At 37.6% G+C, this 21865-nt stretch overlaps 1 protein-coding gene across 3 annotated transcripts in view; it reads left to right on the top strand.

The window, feature by feature from the left end:
* The window catches only part of KAT6A (lysine acetyltransferase 6A), a 49542-nt gene that overhangs the window by 21361 nt on the left and 6316 nt on the right, over positions 1 to 21865 (top strand). The window contains exons 4-17 of one of the 3 annotated variants that reach the window (XM_067312487.1): positions 780 to 888; positions 1363 to 1478; positions 1731 to 1812; positions 2637 to 2772; positions 4459 to 4772; positions 5974 to 6092; positions 9059 to 9174; positions 10635 to 10776; positions 11217 to 11378; positions 12287 to 12347; positions 14072 to 14303; positions 15525 to 15735; positions 16767 to 17453; positions 18286 to 18598. In XM_067312487.1, the coding sequence (XP_067168588.1) occupies positions 780 to 888; positions 1363 to 1478; positions 1731 to 1812; positions 2637 to 2772; positions 4459 to 4772; positions 5974 to 6092; positions 9059 to 9174; positions 10635 to 10776; positions 11217 to 11378; positions 12287 to 12347; positions 14072 to 14303; positions 15525 to 15735; positions 16767 to 17453; positions 18286 to 18598 (2800 nt within the window). Of the gene's footprint in view, positions 1 to 779; positions 889 to 1362; positions 1479 to 1730; positions 1813 to 2636; positions 2773 to 4458; positions 4773 to 5973; positions 6093 to 9058; positions 9175 to 10634; positions 10777 to 11216; positions 11379 to 12286; positions 12381 to 14071; positions 14304 to 15524; positions 15736 to 16766; positions 17454 to 18285; positions 18599 to 21865 lie in introns of all 3 variants that reach the window. The other 2 variants (XM_067312486.1, XM_067312488.1) reach the window with 2 other exon arrangements.

Raw genomic sequence — 21865 nt, 5'->3', positions numbered from 1 at the left:
GGCATATGCTTATGTTCAGTAATTAGCAATACATGCATATGCGATTGCATAATATGCTCTGCAAAATGCGTGTGAATTATAAATTATAACATAATACAGCTATACAAAGAATGTGTCTGAAAGGTACCATAATGCAACTTTTTTCACATTTCCAGTGTTGTGAACACGATTGTAGCATATTTTTTTTTTAGTATAATTTTCTAAACTAAATTTACCTTATATCTTTGTTCCTAAAACTGTAAGTTATGGACTTGTTTTAGGAAAATGCAGACTTGAGTTAGAGAAAACTTGCTAGATTATGAAATCCAGCACCAAATATTACATGCAGTCAGGTTATTCTTTCTCTCTTGTTAGTTGATCAATAGCCATTTTAAAACCACTCAGTTTGTTGCATTCATTACTACTTTGGGGAGGCTGTTGTAGAATGTCAGTCCTTTGATTTAAAAACCTGCTACTTATCCCAGGCTGAAAGTACACTTGGCTAGTTAATACTTATTTGTTATTTTGCTAATATTGCACCTCATCTGAAATACCTCTTTTTCCTTACCTAGTGTTCAAGCCCCCTGAACTTTTTTTTATAGAGATCAAGCCTTTTCTTCTGCTGCTTGGATGTTGAGTGCTAAACAGCATACTCTTATAATTTTTTTTAATATGATTTTGTGTGTTTTATAACTTGCTGCCTTACTTGTGCAGTTGGGCAGTAGAATAGAAATTAATAAACTCAGTGCCTTTAACCTTTTTTCTTTTCTCCCCTCCCCCTTCCCCCCCCCCCCCCCCAGCCTGTTGCAGAACCAATTCCAATCTGCAGTTTCTGCCTTGGTACAAAAGAACAAAATCGGGAGAAGAAACCTGAAGAGCTCATCTCTTGTGCTGACTGTGGCAACAGTGGTAGGTGACCACTTACAGCACAGCTAGTAAGACCCTTGCTATTTGAGACCGAGGTCTAGTGTAGTAACTAATTCTGACCCATACCTATGAGGAGTATGTATCTGTGACATATAAATACAGTTAGTAGAGCTGAATCTCATGCTCCTAGGTGGAGACAGTTAAGTTGAACTTAACACACAAATAGTTCATTTGGCCCCTGGAGATTTCTTTAAGGATGTAGTGATGATGACTAGTTTTATCATGTGTCTCACTTCAGTTATGAAAAAGAGCATCTTGGTGTGCTTTTGTACATGGGCCTGCCACACAGTATCTAGGGTATTGTTTTCATGTTATAAGTAGATAAGAATAGAGAGGCACATTAAAAATAGGAGTAGGAAATACATAATTGCCATAGCTGTCTCTCATCACACCATCTGTAAGTGTTAACAGCACTGAAATAGTTTTACTATTATCATTTTTCTCCTTCTTCAATAGGTCATCCATCCTGTTTGAAGTTTTCTCCAGAGTTGACAGTTCGAGTGAAAGCCTTGCGATGGCAGTGCATCGAGTGCAAAACATGCAGTTCCTGTCGAGATCAGGGCAAAAATGCTGTGAGTACAGTAGGCTATGGACTGAAGGAATAGAATGTCAGTCTTGTGGATGTTCTGTTAAAATACAAAATAAAGTCATTGTGGAATCAAATATTTACAGCTTCTGTTTGTCTGTTAGTCTTTCTGAGACCTGTGAAATATGATGATATATCTGTAATTAAGAACTATGAGCACATTCTCTGAGATGGTGACAAATTAATGGAGGGCTTGATGCAGATCTAAAGAGAGATTAACTTTATCTCTCTTCCACAGGATAACATGCTATTTTGTGACTCATGCGACCGTGGCTTTCACATGGAGTGCTGTGACCCCCCTCTTACCAGGATGCCAAAAGGTGAGGACTTTGTGATGAAAAGGGTAATTAAGGATGATGTTGGAGGAGATCGGTGAGTAGAAAGTGCTTCCACATCTTTTCTCCTCTTACCTACATTTAACTCGCTCTTTACATCATTGCTTTTCAGGTATTAGAACCTATAAGTTAGTCTGGGGAGGGTCAAACCTGCACATCCAGATTTTCCATTTTCACCTTTTGTTTCCTGTACATTACTATCTGTGCAGGGTTTTGAAAAAATCTTTGAGATCTGAGGAGATGGAAGTGATTCTTTTAGATTAAAATGATCAGCTTATCAGCTTTCGTTTGAATAAATAACCTAATAGAAAAGGAAGAGATGGGCTTGTGATTTTTGATGGCATGTCCATTTGTACAGTGGAGGATCCTGGAATGTAACCAAACTTCTCTTTTCCATCAGACAGAGAGCAGGTTATTTGTGGAGGATTCTTCCTTGGTAGCTGGAAAAATCTTCCTGTAGGAGATGGTTGGAAGTAGTACATCTGTAAGCAGAATATGAGATTATTAAATATGTTACCTTTTCATATTTTTTGGATAGCCTGCTACCAATTAAAGTGAGTTCCTGAATAGTTGTGGGAGGTACATCTGGGGCGGGGGGAGAGGGAGAAGGACTTGAATTTATATTGTGGGATCATATACATGATTTTTCTTGTGTGTGTGTATATATGATAATCGGGGCCTGTGGGACTGTTTTTTTGTTGTTGTTTGTTTGTTTGTTGAAAGGCCTGTATTCCCTAGGGCCCATAATTCTCCTTTCATCCTATGTAGATCCCATATGCATCCAGTGATGGGAATTTGTGTCTTTACAGGTATGTGGATATGTCAGATATGTCGACCACGGAAGAAAGGAAGGAAACTTTTACACAAGAAGGCAGCACAGATAAAACGGCGTTATGCTAACCCAATAGGACGTCCCAAAAACAGGTTAAAGAACCAAAACACAACGTAAGTCTCTTATAAAGAGGAGTAAATTGTCTCATTTTTGTAGGGCAACAGGTGTTTCTGAAGTGCCTTATCCGTTCTCTGTGAGAAAATTCCTTTTACAGTGAAGAGCTTTTCATTATTTCTTAATACAGAAAGTAATTTCCCGAAGAGTACAGTAAAAAAAATAAGAGCACTTTCTCAGTGCTTCTTTGTGCCTAGATTTTGACTTCTTGTAATAATTATCTGTTTAGTTTTGAACTATACCTTAACAATCAGATACGTTTTTGATGTTTGTGTCAAGTCTGTTCTGCTGGATGGCTACTTCTCCCAGCATAGCTGGTTTTGTTTTGCATTTCTCAAGAACTGTTGTTGATGCTTAGAGAACCTAAGTAATCTAAAATAAAGCTGGTGAGGCTGTAGTTTGACACGTTTAATCTGACACTGCTGCCAAAAAATAATTTTCCCTTCCCTGCTTCCAGCCACATGTTTCTGCACTTGCATAGCACTCTGCATGGTACAGATTCTGTGGCTTTGTCATGGTGTGTTGTGGGGGAATTGCATTAGGGTTTGGCTGGGGGAAATTGTTTGGATTACTTCTCAGCCAGAGCAATTTCTTGAATTACGGTTGCTGTGCAGTGCTTGTTGTGATGCAGCCCTGTTGACAGTGCAGGGGAGGAAATGGCCAAGGAGCATGACACAAGAACCTCTGGTTTGGGCATCAAGCCAGCTTAAAAAGAATGTTAAACCAACACTTTATTCTAAGGAACACCATCAAAGGATATTCTGCAAAAAGTCTTATGAGGCTTAATGCCTGAAAAAGTAGAGGGAACATCTCTTAAATATCTTAATTTTCAGTGTTCTGTGATACTATGGTTTAGAGGAATCCTCTGTTTAAGTCACAGCAGTAAAAGGAAAGCTAGCTATCTGCTATTGCTGATTTTCTTTTTATTTCACCATTTGTTCATGGTTTTTTGCATTTATTTCACCAGTTTGCTTGCGAATATACCTGTAAAATTATGCACAGATGATAAGATTATCTTTTTAGGAAAGAGCAGCCCATTTCCATCCTGTGTAGTTGCAAAGAATATAGCTGAAATCAGTCAGTCTTCCTGAAACAGCAGACAGTCTAGGACAATCCCTTTGAGAATTGTTAGCTACTCAGTTATCTCAATGGAGTTTTAAAATTTCTAGCCTGAAAGATGGCTGGTTGGAGATCAGCACTGTTTCTGCTAACATGATCAACAGCGGTATGGATTCTTAGATTCTTAGCTAGTGTGCATATCCTGCATGCCCTAGCTTTCTACCTAATTTTAATGATAATTTCCTATTGGAACAAAAGTTTTGGCAAATCAAGAGTGTAAGCATTTGGCACCTGTGTAATTGAAACAATACATGCAACGTATTTATTCTAGCTACTGTTTTTTATAAGTTTAGTATTAAATTCAGTAAAAATCTGCTATTTATCCTAAACTAATTGCACATAATGTTCAGTGTGCAGGGAAAATCGTGCAGTACTTCTATTGAGTTTAGAATCCTGGCTCCTGTAGGATACAGAAGTTCTTGACTATTCCTTTATTATTAAATCCTTCATGTTTAGCTTCTGAGTGATTAATAAATAGGTAGGAAAGATGCTAGCCCACTCTGCAGCTTAAAAGAAACCCCTTTACCAAATCCTCTGACTGTATCTTTCCCTTTCTGATTCTTTAGATCAAAAGGTCCCTTCAGCAAAGTTCGAACTGGCCCTGGTCGGGGTCGGAAGCGAAAGATCACTCTGTCCAGCCAGTCAGCATCATCAGAAGGAGGATACCTGGAGCAGACGGATGTCTTGGACTTCTGCAGAGATGGCAGCACCACCTTGAAGTTTAACAAGAAAACCAAAGGGCTTATAGATGGCCTTACTAAATTCTTCACTCCCTCCCCTGATGGACGAAAAGCTCGAGGGGAAGTGGTGGACTATTCTCAGCAATATAGGATCAGGAAAAAGGGTACCAGGAAATCTAGCACTTCAGAATGGCCCACAGGTAAAAATTTTTTCACCTTGTAAGTATCCTCTACTCCAAGAAAATGTTCAAAGACTAGGATGTTGAAGTGACTGGAACTGGTAGAGGCTAGGAACTTGGAGCTGGAAGTGACACTCAAATGCAGATCATTCACGCATCGTAGTAGAATAGGAGTTTGAAAGTGGAAGTCATTCTGCCGACCTTTTCCTCTATATATATACATCTAGACGTGAAGAGGACTAAATGATTATTGTTGGTAAAATGCCCTTTAATAATGAGGGACTGACAGATAACCTAAGAAATGTGCAAAATAATGTCACACTGGAAAAAGTAATTTAGGGAGTAATATGCAGTGGTTAATGAAAATAAGAACAGTAATGTGAAAGTATGAAATGGGGAAATAAATAACTAAAACCCATCTGAAAGACTTCTATTTATGGTATGTGCTTGCATGCAAAAGGTTCTTTATTTCCTCAACTGTAGAGGAGCAGTCTTCAAACAGTGTTCATCACTTTCCTGCTGGAAAGCATCCCTTCTTTTAAACATGGGGTGTTGGGGAGGTTGGGTTCTTTTCTCTTTTCTAGCTTAAGACATTAATTGGTGACTGCACCTTGATATAACCTTTACATTAAGATCTTTACAGTCTTATTCATTAGTTTCATAGCTTTAATTGTTCCTTAACAAGCAGTGGGTAATACTTTACAATAACGTACAAGGGTTATAGCTTTAGAATAGTTATGTATATTAGCCTGGCTGATGCTAGAAGAAGAATAATTCATCTTAATAGTTTGGAGGTGAGGTGAAGCGTCTTGCCTTTTTTTTTTTTTTTTTTTTTTAAGTGGAAGGGCCGTTTCTTCGGTGAGAACATAACTGTCCTGGCTTTGGCAGCAGCATATATGGCCTTTAGGTAGTTGGAATCCTTGTTTATGAGAAACAGGCACAGTGGTAAGCTGTTTCTCCAAACCCATCTCATTGTTATAAATGCCATCATGATGTTATGAATGTCAAAGTGGTGAGACCTGGTTAAATATCTGACGTTACTTTTGACACGATCACAAGTCCAGATCTGCTTCTGCCTTTGTGATCCCAAACCCACATAGAAACTTGCCTATCAAAAGTCTGCCAAAGTGACTAAATATAGCTAAAGTTATTTGCTGCTATACTAAAAAAACATGTACTCCTTTGTAAATGGTAAATGAAGACAATTTTCTCTTGTTTACAGACAATCAGGATGGCTGGGATGGAAAACAGGAAAATGAGGAGCGTTTTTTTGGGAGCCAGGATGTCTTAACTGAAAAAGACATGGAGTTGTTTAGAGATATTCAGGAGCAAGCATTGCAGGTAAAATCAAAATTTCAGTGTCTGGTAATAAGTACCAAACCTGACAAAGAAATAAAAATACCAAGAAAAAAAGACTCCAGGTGAGTCAGTTGATCAAAGACTAATGCACATAGTCAACAAAGCTAATGCACTTTGTTTTTGCTGATTGAGAGTAGTGAGGAACTGACCTTGTAAAAAATGAAGCCTAATATAAGAGTGAGCATAAGAGTACGAGAGGTTAGGGTGAGCATCTAAAAACCCTTGAGTTATGTCAGAGCTGTTAAATAGTTAGTAAAACGTGTGGACTGTTAAAGCAGTAAAATACGAGAGCTATTTGCTAACAGCATGGATCATGCAGGGCCTCTAGCTAATTAGAATATATTAGTATATATTGCCACCTGTTCCTTGTATTATTTTGTACCTTTCAATAACTTTAAAGGTTTTATGACTTACTCCTTCTGAAGCCAGATGGGTTACTTGAATTTATGTGGTGACTGTAATGAGCTGGGCTTCTCTCGAGTGTAACTGTCCTTTTAACCTTCTTCAGATATTTTACTTCTGTTTACATATCTATGATTCTGTCGTGGGTTGGTTTCATTCCAATTACTATATATAGTGTCTGTACCAAAAGAATTAAGGAACAAAGAATTGTGAAAAGACTGAACTACACTGTGTGTGTGATAATTACACTCCATCTTAATATGCTTTAACTTTTATTCATGTGCAAATACAATAGTGCTGTATAATACTACTTATTTCTGACCTTGTTACAGGACTGACTCAAAAAACTCAGCATGTGCATTACTGAGTAAATGGCACTTGAGACTAGGGTTTCTGAGCATAACTATGGTTTAGGAAAAACAACTGAAGATTAGGTCTGTATTAAGTCTATGGAAATACACTCAGAAACAGAGAAAATATTATTCTCCAAGCACCTGCTTGGACAAAGAGCAAGTTTTAGAGAGAGGTGTTTTTTGTTTGTTTGTTTGTTTGTTTTGCTTTACGGGGAGAAAATACGTGGTATAGACTAAATACTTCGGATCAAAGTAGCATGTTGTTGGTTTTGGTGGGGAAAGGGTTAACCAGGGTTGTGATGCAGCTGATGGAGGAAGGGTGTGTGTGTAACACTGAGCTAACTGCCTTACCCAAGAGAATGGAAGTGCAAAGAGTGCTTATTAAATGATCAAGAAGAAAGTAGTTTGGAGCTATCTGCAATGAACATAGGAGCTGAAATAGTAGTTTGCTGTTGAAGGCTTTCTTCTGCTGTCTATGATGTGTAAACAGTTATACTGGAGCTGGGTCTCTACATTTGCACTGGGCATTCATGTGGAGGAGAGGTTTGTTGCTGAAAAGGTGGCACGGGTGCAGGATTCATTGCTGCAGGTGCGTGCTACTACTTTCTTTTTCTTGAGACTTGTCAGGATGCCTGTGATGATTGTGTTGGTTACTGACCTATTGTACTGGGTGATGATGGTGACTCCTTTGAGAATACAGTGCGGGAAGTGCCTCACTGTAGATTGTTGTAGTTATAAAGAGCTGCCTTGGCAAATTGCTCTTTTGGTAATTTGTTCTGCCAACAGGTGAAATTCTCATGTTGCACTCAACCTTTCTTTCAGTTGCCGCAAACATATATTGGGGATTTTGTTCTTTATTAAATGCAGCTTTATAACTGAATTAAAGTAAACTGACTTCCATATGTAGCTTCCTTCCTATTAGGTAGCCTAAGATGACCCCCTTACAAAAAGGGGAAGCCTAAGGAATCTATCAGTAAGCTGCAGATAACTTTAAAGTAGTTGGACTTTGGATCTGATGCAGGTAGTAAGTTCTAACTCCTAAGACCTTTTTTGGCTGACTGCTGAAATATTCTGTTTATCCTCTGAGTAAGAATAGAAGGAAACATGAATCACTCTGGCTCCATTTGGAGCTCTGGATTAAGTATTGCAATAGGAGATTACTATTCTTTTTGCCTCTAGATGAAGTTCCTTAAAACGTGTATGCCTTGGTGAGCTGTATATTGCCTAGACCAGTCCTGCTTAGGAAACTTAGAAAAGTGTTAATTTTGAACGTTAACCTTTCAAACCCTAACCCATTGTCCTGGAAACAGTTTCATTCTGCTAGCATAAATTTGCTTATAGGTATTTCACTGGTACTTTTCATGTTAGTATCTGACCACTTACTTGAAAAGCTGTCTCATTTATTAATAGCTTTGCAGTCCAGGCTGGTCATATGATAATGCAAAGGCACTGGGAATATTTGGATTTTTAACTATGCGAGTGACAGTCTTCTGAGGTATTGTCTTCCTGGACTGACAAGCATTTGTTTCTGAAGCAGAAAGTATTTAGTTCCCTTATTCTTAGGTCCCCTGAAATACACAGTTACTACCAGAGAGTCAGAAAAAGGTTGTATAAATTATTTTAAAATATTTTATTTTCTAAATTGTTTCTAATTATTTGATTTTCCCCCCCCCCCTTTAAGTCTTCTAATCTCTCGATGATAAGCAAATAACTGTACCCTGAAAATTGTTTTGGTAGATATTACATTCACTGTAGTACGTATAGTCTACTTGCTGGGAAGACAGTCATGGGATTAATGTTCTATATCCTAACCACAGGAGCAGTTTACCTGTTTCTAATCTTGGATATTAAAATAAGAGAATGAAAAAGCAACTGTATTAAAGGATTACATCAAATTCTGCTGTGTGCTAATTTGTCTTTAAGATTACCACATGTAAGAGTGTGAAAGGTAGTGGAAGTATTTGATATGAAGATGTTTACTAGTTCTTCCTTTTGCGAATCAAGTGTTTGCTTGAAGCGTGACTGGTGTTGGTTTTAGTGTCAGAAAGCAATGTGTGCATCTTCCTATTTCTTCATGGGTTCAGGTAGATGAAGATGGACTATGCAGGTATAAACACTTTCATTTATTTCAGAAATTACAACTAGAAGTCTCTCACTTGGAAATTCACAAAAGCAATTTTTTTTCTTGCACAGAAAGTAGGGGTGACTGGGCCTCCTGATCCACAAGTCCGCTGCCCTTCTGTCATCGAATTTGGCAAGTATGAAATCCAGACTTGGTACTCCTCCCCATATCCACAGGAATACTCAAGGTATGATTGAACATTCTTCTCCTTTGTTCTACTTCTGTATTTGTGGGAGAGCTGTACTTCAGCAGGTGCGGAAATTGTAAGAAGGTTCTATCTGAATGTAGGACAGAAGCAATTTACACATCATCCAGATACTCTTTGTGGTAGTTATAGATGTCTTGAGGTCAAGAAATTGATAAGCTCTGTAACAACCTATATATGCTGTGAGTATGAGAATTGTTTCAGAGACTCCCAAAGAATTCGCATATTGTACTCTTTGAGGAGAGAGCAGCCTGAGCGAAATGATGTGGTATTGTGCTGTCGTTGAGCATGTAAATGATTAGAGTATCTGACTTTGGTTCTTTATACATGGTATCATCATGATACAAAATAATGAAATTGTTCAGGCATAAGATGTTAACTTTATATTAAATGATTTGGTTAGAGCTTGAAATGGCTGTATACTATCTTAAGAGCTGAAAGAAGAACAATAAGTAGAAACTTGGCAAGAATGAATTTGATGTATTATTTTTATACTGTATGAATCATATCTCAGTTATTGTAGTCCAACATAACTGAACCTTAAGTGTTTAATGTTGTGTTTTTCAGCATCTGAAAGATTGTGCTGAGATGCTCATCTAGTTGTTTTGATGTTCTCTTGCTTAAGAGCTTTGCAAACTCTAAACTGCAAACACTACCAGCTTTAGGAATTTGGTTTAGAAGTAGAAATAACTTCAAAGGGTCATAGCTGGAGAGAGAAAATGAAATAAAACTCCTTCTATCAGTTAATACAGGCAAATGGTCTGTTGTCAGGAATTATTCTAGCTCTGGTAAAGGCATTGAAGGTCACTGAAAAAGGCATCTATTCCCAAGCTAGAGTATGTAAATGGGGTTAAATTGCAAAATATTAGGATGCTTATGTACTACACTGACGTGAAGAATTTGGATATAAAATGGTTCTGTAGTTTAAAAAAAAAAAAAAAATAGATGAGATTGTGATCCATTGCCCATGGGTACATGCATGTTCTCTGTTACGGGGGTTGGGAGGGAGAAAATAGCAATCATTTATCTACCTAATCCACCCAATCTTTACTAGCACAAAACTGTTCTTTTTTGTTGTTTCTTCAAGATTTTAGTTAAATTAGGTTAGGAGAAATATATACATTAATAGTGTTAATAGTGTAAAGGTAATTAAGTAGGACATTTTATATATATATATATATATATATATATATATATATATAAAATATATATATATATATTTTCTTTACACCTGTATTCCTTATGGAGTAAATAAATGCTATGGCTTTAAGTATGGTAGAGGGTTGGTTTGTTTGTTTGTTTGTTTTAGCCTGATTATCACATATTTAAGTTCAGTACGTACTAGCTTTGTTTTCATCAAGTTCTGCATCTGCAGGACTGAGAAGTTATATACAAAAATATGTTATTTGGAGTCTTTGATTTTTCTTTACCTCTGCGTATAGGCTACCCAAGCTGTACCTTTGTGAATTCTGTCTGAAGTATATGAAAAGCAGAACTATTCTCCAGCAGCATATGAAAAAGTGTGGCTGGTTTCATCCTCCAGCCAATGAAATTTACAGAAAAAACAATATTTCAGTCTTTGAGGTAAGTTAGGATACTAAGCTGTCCACTTCCCCCCCCCCCTCTAAAATAGGGTCTTTTAACAACCAGTAGTGAGACAAGTGTTACGTAGTCCTAAAAATCTCCGTACTTGAAACATTCAGTTGCTAAGAGTGAAGAACTACCAGCAAGCACTGGCTGCTGATCTCATATATAGATTATTCATTCATTAAACATATAAAAAGGCTTGTTTTGTACAAATGTTTATTAATTTTAGGAAAATGAGTTTTAATTTCTCCTTTGAGCTAATGAAAGTAACAGTGACTAAGCCCCAGCCCTTATGCTGTGAAAGCTGGAATCCTTTGAGATGCTACCTTTGACATGGAAGTCATGTTAGATGCTTCAAACCTACCTGGATACCCAGATAAGGCAGGTCTTTGTATAACAGCAAATGGAATGACGTAATTTTTCTTCATTTCTGTAAGGTCGATGGTAATGTCAGCACTATTTACTGCCAGAATTTGTGCTTGTTAGCCAAACTCTTCCTGGACCATAAGACCCTCTACTATGATGTGGAGCCATTTCTTTTCTATGTGCTGACACAGAATGATGTCAAGGGCTGTCACCTTGTCGGCTACTTCTCCAAGGCAAGTATTACAGTACTTCAGACTTGAGGTTGCATCTACTGTGTGAGAAATGTTGCTTCAGAGTCTTTTAATTGCTGTAATTTTGGCTTTAGCATTTTATATAGTACGACATGTAGACACCTGTTGCTCCAGAGTTTACCTAAATTACATTAAAAGACCTGCACCAACTTATAAAACCAAATTTTCTTGTGATGTTGAATAGCATTTACTCTCTAAGGAACTTGTACTGCAACTAGTAGCTCAAAGGGAAAAGTCTTTAAATGAGTTCCTATTCCCATGGTGATGACGGGTAGTACTGCTTTTGAGATAAACATTGTTACCTTGTAGTTCAGTCTCATCTTCCCTTCAGTAAATAAACTTGTTTTCCAAAATTGACGTTTGCACCTCTTTTTTTTTCTTTTTTTTTTTTCCCCTTTCTCTTTGCACACAATGGGGAAAATATTTCAGATGGACCTATTTTTTTAAGTCTCTTATCTGTAATTGTTTGGCTTATTTTAAATAGCTTTAATTGAAGCTTTTTCTTTCAATGTTCAGAACAGCAGATCTGAGAAAATATTTTCCTTTGTTACAGTTATAAATATGAAATACTTAAAGATTCACTGTAACACTGTAATATAGCCTATGTTCTTTACTGTAGTGTGTCTAAGCAGAAGGTAGTTAATGTCAGTCTCATTTGTTTTGTTTTCCTGAACTAGTGGTTTTAATGATGGTAACAGATTTGATATTGTTCTGTCTTTTTTTATTGAAATCTTTCCTTTGCTCACATTCATTGCTGTCAATAAGGAACTTTGGCTGTGGCTTTCATTCTCAGTTTCTGCCGTAAAAGTAATTATGGACTTGCACAGAAAAACTTCTACTATTTCTCACTGGTATTTTGTTTTTAAAATTTGCTTCTTTTTTTCCAACAGGAGAAACACTGCCAACAGAAGTACAATGTTTCCTGTATAATGATTCTTCCACAATACCAGCGTAAGGGCTATGGCAGATTCCTAATTGACTTCAGTAAGGATCTCTTTCTTCCCCCCCTTTTTTTTTTGTCTTTGTCTTTTTATATCTTAAAGAAAAGGTTGACTATGGAAAAGGATATTTTCTAAATTAAAAACATCTCAGGACACAGGATGTGAAAGCTCACAAAATCGAGTGAACTAATAACTTACTCTTTTTTGGTAGAAGACTTAAATTCTGAAGACAAATTGATCACTTTTCCTCTAATTTTCGTGTTTCTTGTGTAAGCACCTTGTGATAGAAACTATAGGCATGCGGCAGTGTAGTGTTTTTAGCAGAAGCTTGCCTTCTGCATGTTGTACTTACTACAAAAATCAGCTCTAAAACTACACAGTCTGAAACCTTCAGCAGCTAGATTAGGTGAATGAGTGTCTTAAGAAAATACTAGTCATAATTAGGTTTTGATTTAGCCTTTGAGAGTAACAAGAACAGCTATATTTAGGCTCTGAGTACTCAAACAGTTCTGAGATTCATACATGGATTTCAGTGAGTTCACTGGAAAACTTACCACTGTAACTATACTACTCTTTATTTTGCTGATAGACCCCTCCCAGTGGACCTGCTAATTTTGAACTTAATGTCCAGAGGAAAAATCCTGCTGGCATAATTATACAAGAATACTTTTGCTGGTAAATTTCCCTCTGCACTTAAGCTGTTGTTCTCCTCAAAATACTGGCGAAACAAAGGAAGTCAGTGATAGTTCTTGAAAAGTGAACAAATTTTGGCTATCTCAGACCAGCAATGGGAAGACTTATTTGTCAATTTGTCAGCTCTCTTTTTTTTTTTTTTTTTTTGGTCATACTGGGGACAATAAAACCTCTCTTTTTATTGCAGCTGTGTTGTATATGAAAGTCTCAGATCATTTAAAGCTCTGTAGTTAGAGCTTGGTACTGTCCAGTCTGGCCATAAGTTTTGCAGTAGATAATTTTCAATAACATATTTTGCCATTTTAGTTTTACATGGTTAAAATATGTGTTTTCCCTCTACCATCTTCAAAATTACTATTGCAATTGAATTTTGTGCCAAATTAATGAATTTCACATACATAAAATAATTGCCACAAGTTATGTTTGTCATTACAAGTTATTATTAAGTTATTACAGGGTCCTGGGCAACCTGGTCTAGGTGACCCTGCTTGACCAGGGGGGTTGGACTTGATGATCTCTAAAGGTCCCTTCCAACCTCAATGGTTCTGTGATAAGCTAATAACAACTTCTAAAATTTATTTGCTTTCACATCTTTTATCTCTTTCTAAAGCCAAAATAGCCCCTCACTGTCAGAAAGGTCAGGTTTCTTTTAAATGACTTAATGACTTCGTTGGCAGAGTTGAAAATTCAAAGATATTCAGAAGACCCTACACTGTTTCTGTACTTCCTGCTGAGTGCCTGTGGAGCGGGACTAATGTGCTTTTGTGTCATTACAGTTTCAAGGTAGGCAAGTGCTGCCATCTCGTGGCATTGCCCATAACCAAAGGCAGTGTAGTTTAGAAATCTCTTGCTCTTATCATTGAATAATAGGTATTTGAACTGAAAAATGTCGGCCTGATCATGATCCTTCAAAACTGTAATATATATCTTCTAAGTAGCGTTCAGCTACTTTCTGGGAAAATGTCTCTGTAGAAGTGCAGTGACAGGAAATAGTAGCTGTATATGCCAGTTCTGTGAATTTTTTTTCTTGTGTTTCTTTAGGCTACCTACTTTCAAAGCGTGAGGGTCAAGCAGGATCACCAGAGAAGCCACTGTCAGATCTGGGGCGGCTCTCATATATGGCTTATTGGAAAAGTGTAATATTGGAGTGCCTTTATCATCAACGTGACAAGCAATTAAGCATCAAGAAGTTGAGTAAGCTGACTGGAATCTGCCCTCAAGATATCACTTCCACTCTGCACCACCTGCGAATGCTTGACTTCCGTAGTGATCAGTGAGTACAGTAATCCCATCGTGTTTCCAGATAGCTTCAGATGGATTTCAATAAAGTTGAATGGTATTTGGAGACAAGTCACATCTATAGGCTTGATTTTTATTTAATTCATAAGCATGTGTCCAAATATTGGCTGTTGAGATGCCTGATGCTTGTGTGTGGGTCAAGAATTGTTTAATGACAAAGTTACACCAGGTTACCAGCTGTGAAGCTCTGTAGCTATGGAACTTCTGGGTCATTTCCAGCTGTGAGAGAAAGCAAGCCAGTCTTTTGGCCATGTTCTCTGGGGGTCCACCTGCATAATCAGTCTAATGTCATCTCAAAAAGGAACAGTAGGATCTCTAGGGGAAGTTGTTGCCCTCCTCATCCTTTTTTTCCAGTGGCTGAGCAGCCAATTTCCTCCTCCTCCTTTTCTGTATGTCAAAGATGTCATTAACTGTGGGGGTTAACATGGAAATCTTGCAATGGGATAGATCACTGGGAGAAATGAGGTGTGTGGATATAGAATAGAGATCGTTTGCTTCACTAGCTGCATGTACCAGTCAAGTGAAATATTCAGAATTATTTTTCTTGGTTCAGACAGTAGCAGTTTGGGGGAGTGGGATTGTATTCTGCTGTGTTTTGTGTTCCTACTTGGAAGTAATTTGGAAATTTCAAAGTTATTTGAGAAGCGTTGTATGTCCTTGTTTTATAATATGCATCCTACTTTACGTTACAAAATTAGTCAGTGATATTAGTCCCAGCCACCTGAATAAAACACACTGGATAGTGGGAATGTAACTTTTTAAAGCATTTCTTTCACTGTCATTCAGACTCTGCATGTCTCATGTAACTGATGTTTGGCATCCTTCACTTTAGATTGTCTCTCTGTTTCCCAGGTGGCATACCCCCTGTCCATTTAACATATAACAAAACCGATAGTCTGCAGCTGAATGTTATCTATGTAAGGATAACGGCTTCACCATTAGCAAGAAATGGAAAGAATTTTAGTAGCATTTTCTCAGTTTTAAGATGCCTTATCTGTTGGTCTGAAGATATTGCAGATTGTAGAATCTTAATGAGCTGTCCCAGTCTTTTTGTCCGCTCTGAAGTTATTCATGCAGCACTGCTTGAGAGTAAACAGATAATTTTTTTTCTGTCATATTTTGTTTAATATCCGTTTCACATGATAACATGTATAGCGTATAGCCTACTGTTGATCAGTGTGTTATTACTGTTTAGATTTGTGATCATTCGTCGGGAGAAACTCATCCAGGAACATATGGCGAAGCTTAGAACTAATGTCCGACCCATAGATGTGGATGCAGAATGTCTGCGTTGGACACCTGTTATAGTTTCCAACTCAGTTGTCTCTGAAGATGAAGAAGAGGAGACGGAGGATGGGGAAAATGAAGAGCAACAACAGCAGAAAGAAAAAGATCCAGAGGCCAGTGTAAGAGTGATTCTGTTACTCTTATGTGACATATAGTTTACATTCAGTGCTCTTATGCTTTCACAGACAATGCTAACAAAATTTTGAATGGGAAGCTTGGGCATGTTGTATAATCATAAAAAGCATTGCAGTCATGATTAGTATATGCATCTTTATAATTTCAGATGAGAAACTAAAAATAGGAAAATCGGTGAAGCAATATCTGGAGGAAGGTTCAAGTCTGTCTGTCTTTACTGTTGCTGAAAAGAGTAATAGGCTTCTTCCATCTCTAATGCTTTTTTCAATGTAAAAAGAAAACAAAAAAGCAAGCAAACAAAACCAAAGAACCCCTGCAGTCAAGCAACCTTTGACTCTCATCAAATTATTGAAATGGGATTAGGTTTGAAAGCACACAATTGTTCCATAAGTGACAAGTAGCATAAGTAAAAATTAATCAACTAAATGCTTAACATTTTTGCACCAAAAACTTTTGCTATGTGTTTTCACCAAGCCAGTAATAGCTTTTATCCTAAATCACTGTATGCAGAGCAGTGAAAATTCCTGAAATACAGGCTGCTATTCCTGAAGGGCTGCACACTCACATCAGGTGATAAGAACTGACTAGACTACTGTTTCTGAGAGGCAAGTTGTGCACTGTCACTGTGTTTAAATTAAATGAATCATGCATTGTTACCAAAAGTAGCTTTGAAAATCTCTTACCTTGCTTTTTCTTGAAAATAACACAAATACTGTGTTTGGATGTAGCAAGGTGATGTTTGCATTCCAGCAGACCACTGGATGGCTGTTACTGACTGAGATCACTTGTCAGGAAGCTAATTGAGATACATTATCACTTGAGAGGTGAAGGAGTTGCAGTTGGCACTATTAGAATCTCATAAGGTCAATTCATTTGTCATCATTCTTGTTAAACTTTTCTGAGTGCATTTGTTTTCTAATTTCATTCCTTTTTGCTCAGAAGCTTCTGCTGAATAGAATTCAGGATGGATACTTAAACAGGAAGTGTGAAACCTATTTGTTTTTATTTAAATCAGATGGTAAAATCTGTATCATGGGAGAAGAAAGAGCAAGAGCCTTATTCTCCTACAGAGAATGAAAAAAAGCCAGACATTGTTGCTCCAGCCAATTCTACACGGCCAAACAAGCACATTCTTCCTCTGGATAGTCTTCCTGCAAACAGTCAGCCATCACGAAGAGGTCGATGGAGCCGCAAGGGCAAAAAACTGCGGGAGCCCTTTTGTGAGAAGGAACCAAAATTGCCCGTTGAGGAGAAGACAGCAGTTCCCAGTGGACGTTGCAGCGAATGTGAGGAAAAGTCAGCAGCCTCACGAGGCCGGTGCAGCGAATGTGAGGAGAAGTCAGCAGCCTTACAGGGAAGATGTGGTGAATGTGAGGAGAAATCTCCAGTCCCAAGGAGCCGGTATGCTGAAGATGAGGAAAAATCTGTGGTTTCCCAGGGGCAGTATGGCAAAGGTGAAAAATCTGCAGTGCCCCGTCGGCGGTACAGTGAAGGTATGGAAAGGTGGAGAGGGCAGTTGAAAAAGAACACTGAGCCACTGAAGCGCAGATTCTCAGAAAACTGCGACAGATTACCCCGCCGCTACAGCGACAGCACGCCTCTGAGGTGTTCTAGTGAAAGTAGTGAAGAGGAGGAAGATGAGCCTGTGAGTCCTCGATCAAACTCTCCACCAGTTCTCACAAAGCCAACATTAAAACGAAAGGTGTGTGCTTTCTTTTTTCTTTTTTTTTTCTTTTTTCTTTTGTCTCTGACTATATTATGCAGTCTGTTTTCTCAATATGTTGATGCTATCTTGAGGGTCAGTGCAGCTCATGAAATGTGTATTAAGTGTACAAGTAGCATCTGCACATTTTTTTTTTTTCCTTTCCAGAAAAGTCTGCAGGACTATTTTCTCTAGAGAAACAATGGTATAGTGGCTGGAGAGTATTTTCTGCTATTTGTGCTTTTGATTTTTCTCACCTCAGATGTTAAAGATGTATTCAGTCACACCAAATAAAAACAGCTAAGTCCTACTTGTAAAAGAAGCTTTTGAAACACAAACATTACCTAAACAACTGAAATCATGGCATGAAGGTTTTGGAATGATTTACCTTGGAGACGTGAATTCTATAAACATGACCAAGAAAATCCTCTCTTCATGGGATGCTGCGATAAAAAGTTATCTTCTGTATCATCTTTGCAGCTCATTGTAAACTGTTCATATCTGTGTTGTAATGACTGTGACCTGATGGGTTATTAAGCTTCAGCTGTTTAAATGCGTTCTACCATTACGCTGATGCCAATCTACTGATCTTGAGTACTTGCTACTAATTTAGTGAGACCACTAAAATGAGTGGTCTTGCATTGTACTTGACATCTGTCTAACTGAAGGCAGGAGCTGGTCAGTGTTTTCTGTGAATCCTGGATTCCAGAAGGGACCTTTCTGGTTCTGTTTAGTGTTCAACTCTGTAGCTCATGTTTTCTGTTTAGCAGTGTTTTATTTCAACTACTCATGATAAAAATGAAAAGTCTTTTCTCCCACCTTCCCCTTTCAGAAACCAATTCTTCATCGGAAGAGGCGAGTCCGCAAGCGTAAGCACCACAACAGCAGTGTTGTCACTGAAACGATCTCTGAGACCACAGAAGTACTGGATGAACCATTTGAGGACTCAGACTCTGAACGACCAATGCCCCGATTAGAGCCTACCTTTGAGATTGAGGAGGAGGAAGAGGAGGAAGAAGAGGAGGAGGAGAACGAACTTTTGCCTAGTGGATACTTTCGGCACTTACCCCCACAAGACACCCTCAGGCGCAGACCTTCTTCTAAGAGGAAGTCCAAAGATGAGGAGGAGTCTGATGACACTAATGGTATGTTTGATGGTATGCAGTTGAAAGCTCGATACAGATAAGGGTGTGTCAGTGTCAGATGATGATAGCTGATGATGGAAGAAGTTGTTTACCTTGCTTTGTAACTTCCAGCCAAAATATAGGGTTAGGCATAAATTACCAGTCAAACCAGCCTAAAATATTCCGAAGTCTCATGAAAACATGGTGCTTGTGTTTAACTATCTCAGCACCAATGAACTGATAACAGGTCATTTTCAGCTTCAACTTTTCCAGTGGAATTGATGTCTGTGATTGTGGAAAAGGTTATGCAACAGGGTCACTTTACAGAAATAAAGCAGAAACAAATTAACGAGCCCTCAGATTCTCCCAACAAAGACAAAGAGAAATAACAAATGATCTGTTTTGGGATACTGTTCTTCATCAAATTGCATGTCCCTCCTCTCAACTTCTCATATCTCCTTAAAATCCTCTGAATCTTCAATTCATAAAATAACCAGTTCCAACCAAATATTTTTATTTATTTTGCATCTTCAATGCACTCTAAACGTCTGTCTTTTAGATATTGCATTAGTTATCTTCCTTATTTTGTTATTGCTCAATACATCATGTTCCCAAGAGAACTTCTTGATGGCCTACGTAGTGCAAGGCGAGCGGCCAAATGAAAAGGGAACTGTATAAGAAAGATGTATGGTGTTCTTATCCCACTATAAATGATCGTTACTGGAACTAACTCATTAATTTATGGCTTTCAACTGGCCTTTGGTTAGCAGAAGAGAATTTTTCTCTAAAGGTACTTAAATACTGAAAATAGCAATGAGATTATAGTCACTTGTACTATTCATTTAGCAACAGTTAACCCTAAATCCTTATAATAAAATATAACTGTTTAAATTGAGTGCAAACACATGTTAATGCAGCATTAAGTTTGCTGCTCAGTGGAAATTTGTCCCCAGTCAACACATACTGTGTTTCTGTTAATTCTATTTGGATCAGATTATTCCAGCACCATTAATAAGACTATACAGTTGGAAGAAGACCTGTTAGATAAATGTTTTTCAATCTTTTTGTGTTCTGAATATTTTCTGGTGGAGATGCAGATCCCTTTAGAGATTTCACACACACACATTGCCTTATAAAATACAACGGTATTTAAGCAGTGTTTTTTAACGATCTTTTGAAGGTTACAAATAGTCCATAATCCCCAGGGGTCATGCATGATATTTGGAAAACCACTATTTTAAGTTGCACCCATTATAAACTACAGTGATAAATTTCTTGCTCACCTGCTTTATAAATACTTTACTTTCTTACTCTCGCCTTGTAATTCAGTGCTTCCTATTCTCTAGTGTCACTTCACTCGCTGTTTTTCCTGAACTTCTACAAATTTGTCACTAACACTAAGGTAACAAGGTGCCAGTAATAAGCCTGCTGTTCTAGGATATTTCTGCTTCTCGAATCATATGGTATCTGTATGCTTTTTATGCCTTTGGCACAGATGCCTTTACACAAATATAGTAAAACTGCACTGATCTTAAAGAAAATAGAATGTATTTTATCTAAACAGATGTTAGCGGATGAGGATAATGATTTAGTCATTGTAAATAGCTTATTGCTGGCCATTTTGAATAAAGAATTAAGCTGTTGTGGGGGGAGTGTTCACTGCTTTGTGACAATTCACAAATATATTGTTGCAGTCACTTATACTTGGTTCAAATTTAGAATATTTTAGTCATAACTACAAGAGTTAGCAGTGTTTATGGGAAGCTTAGATTCTTGGAAAGTTTTACTTTTTTTTTTTTTAAACATTCTGACTAAGGGTGGTTTGGCTTAGATTTTCTATGAGAACTTCATCTCTGGTTAAGGCAATGTGTGGAAGTTGTTTTTATAAATTCTTTGAGATGTAACATTGCAGTCTCTGAAATCTGGTGTCTGATCAGAATTTGAATTGGTTCTGATTGCTATTGGGGCCAAAGTGAGAGTGGATAGTGTGGTGTTGTGATTTGAGGTCAATATTTTAAAAGGATTTGGCATTCTGAAGACAGAATGTGTTATATGCTGTGGAAAATAAATAAGCCTTGTCTCCCTATATTCTCCTAATTCTGTGCAATTTGGTTACTGTTGCATGGGAGAAGGTGAAGCTCTTTAATAGGCTGGACCACATTATTTTGGTTTTCCTGGTTCTACCTGTAAGTTTTACTCCAAATGTGAAAACTGTGAGGATTTTCTTTCCAAGTTTATCTGCATACTCTTTTAGCTAAGTCATCTGAATGAGCATGTGTGTATCTCAACATCCTTGAAAACAAGGTGGATGAAACTTTGAGTGGTCTTAAAATCCATATTCCTTTGCAAGGACAGAGTCAAGTGCATATGATAAAAAATATTGCATTATTGTAAGGGGAGCCTGCCATGATAAGATCACTGACTTTTGTTTTTGTATTCTTAAAAATATTATATCCTTGACAGGGCAGATAAAAGCATAGGATCTTTACCAAGGAGATACTAAAGGCTAATCCTCTGTAGTAGATTGGAAATGTGAAAGAAGGGGTTAAGTGTTAATGCTTTAACAAATTCTGTGAAGGTAATGTTTTCTTCTGCCTGCCCAATGATATTATGGCTTTGGCAGATCCTTTTTTTAATTCATGTTCCAAATATTTGTTTTATGGATGACTTCAAGGGATTGTTGAACTCTGAACTCAGTGTTTGTTTTGAATTCTTTTCTTTAATACCCAGAATTTTTGCAAGATGCTTATGGTCAGAGGTATTTAGAGTAACTGCCTGTCTGAACTTCTTGGACCTAATATATGGTGTATTTCTAGCTTAAAATAACAGCATTTCAATGGAAATACCTTTTTTTTTAAGTGACTAACTGTGGATGAACATGCTCCTAAGAATGTTGAGTAACTTCTGACAACCCAGAACACTGTTAACATCCCGTTCACTTCACAGACTTGAGCAAAGGGCAAGAGTAACTCAGCTGACCTTTGAGCAGTTTGTAAGAAGTGTTTGTGGGCTACTTGGAGCATATATTATTCAGTTTTACCTTGGTTAAATTATTTGCATAAGTGCGCATTTACAACAGCTCTTCTTACATTAATGCTTGGGAATTGTATAGCATGGAACTGGCAACATTTTTCATGATGGTAGGAAGGGCAGAAATGTGACTATATCTGCTCTGAATTTGGGGGGAAATTTGATCTTATATCCATATAGTGGGATGACCCAGCTACCTGCTCGCCCATTACCCTGACACTGGTCCTGGTTTAAACAGTTGGAGGGCTGATTTGTGAC

The sequence above is a fragment of the Apteryx mantelli genome, chromosome 29, assembly GCF_036417845.1.
Source record: "Apteryx mantelli isolate bAptMan1 chromosome 29, bAptMan1.hap1, whole genome shotgun sequence".
Taxonomy (NCBI): Eukaryota; Metazoa; Chordata; class Aves; order Apterygiformes; family Apterygidae; genus Apteryx; species Apteryx mantelli.
This window is presented reverse-complemented; position numbering and strand designations above follow the sequence as displayed.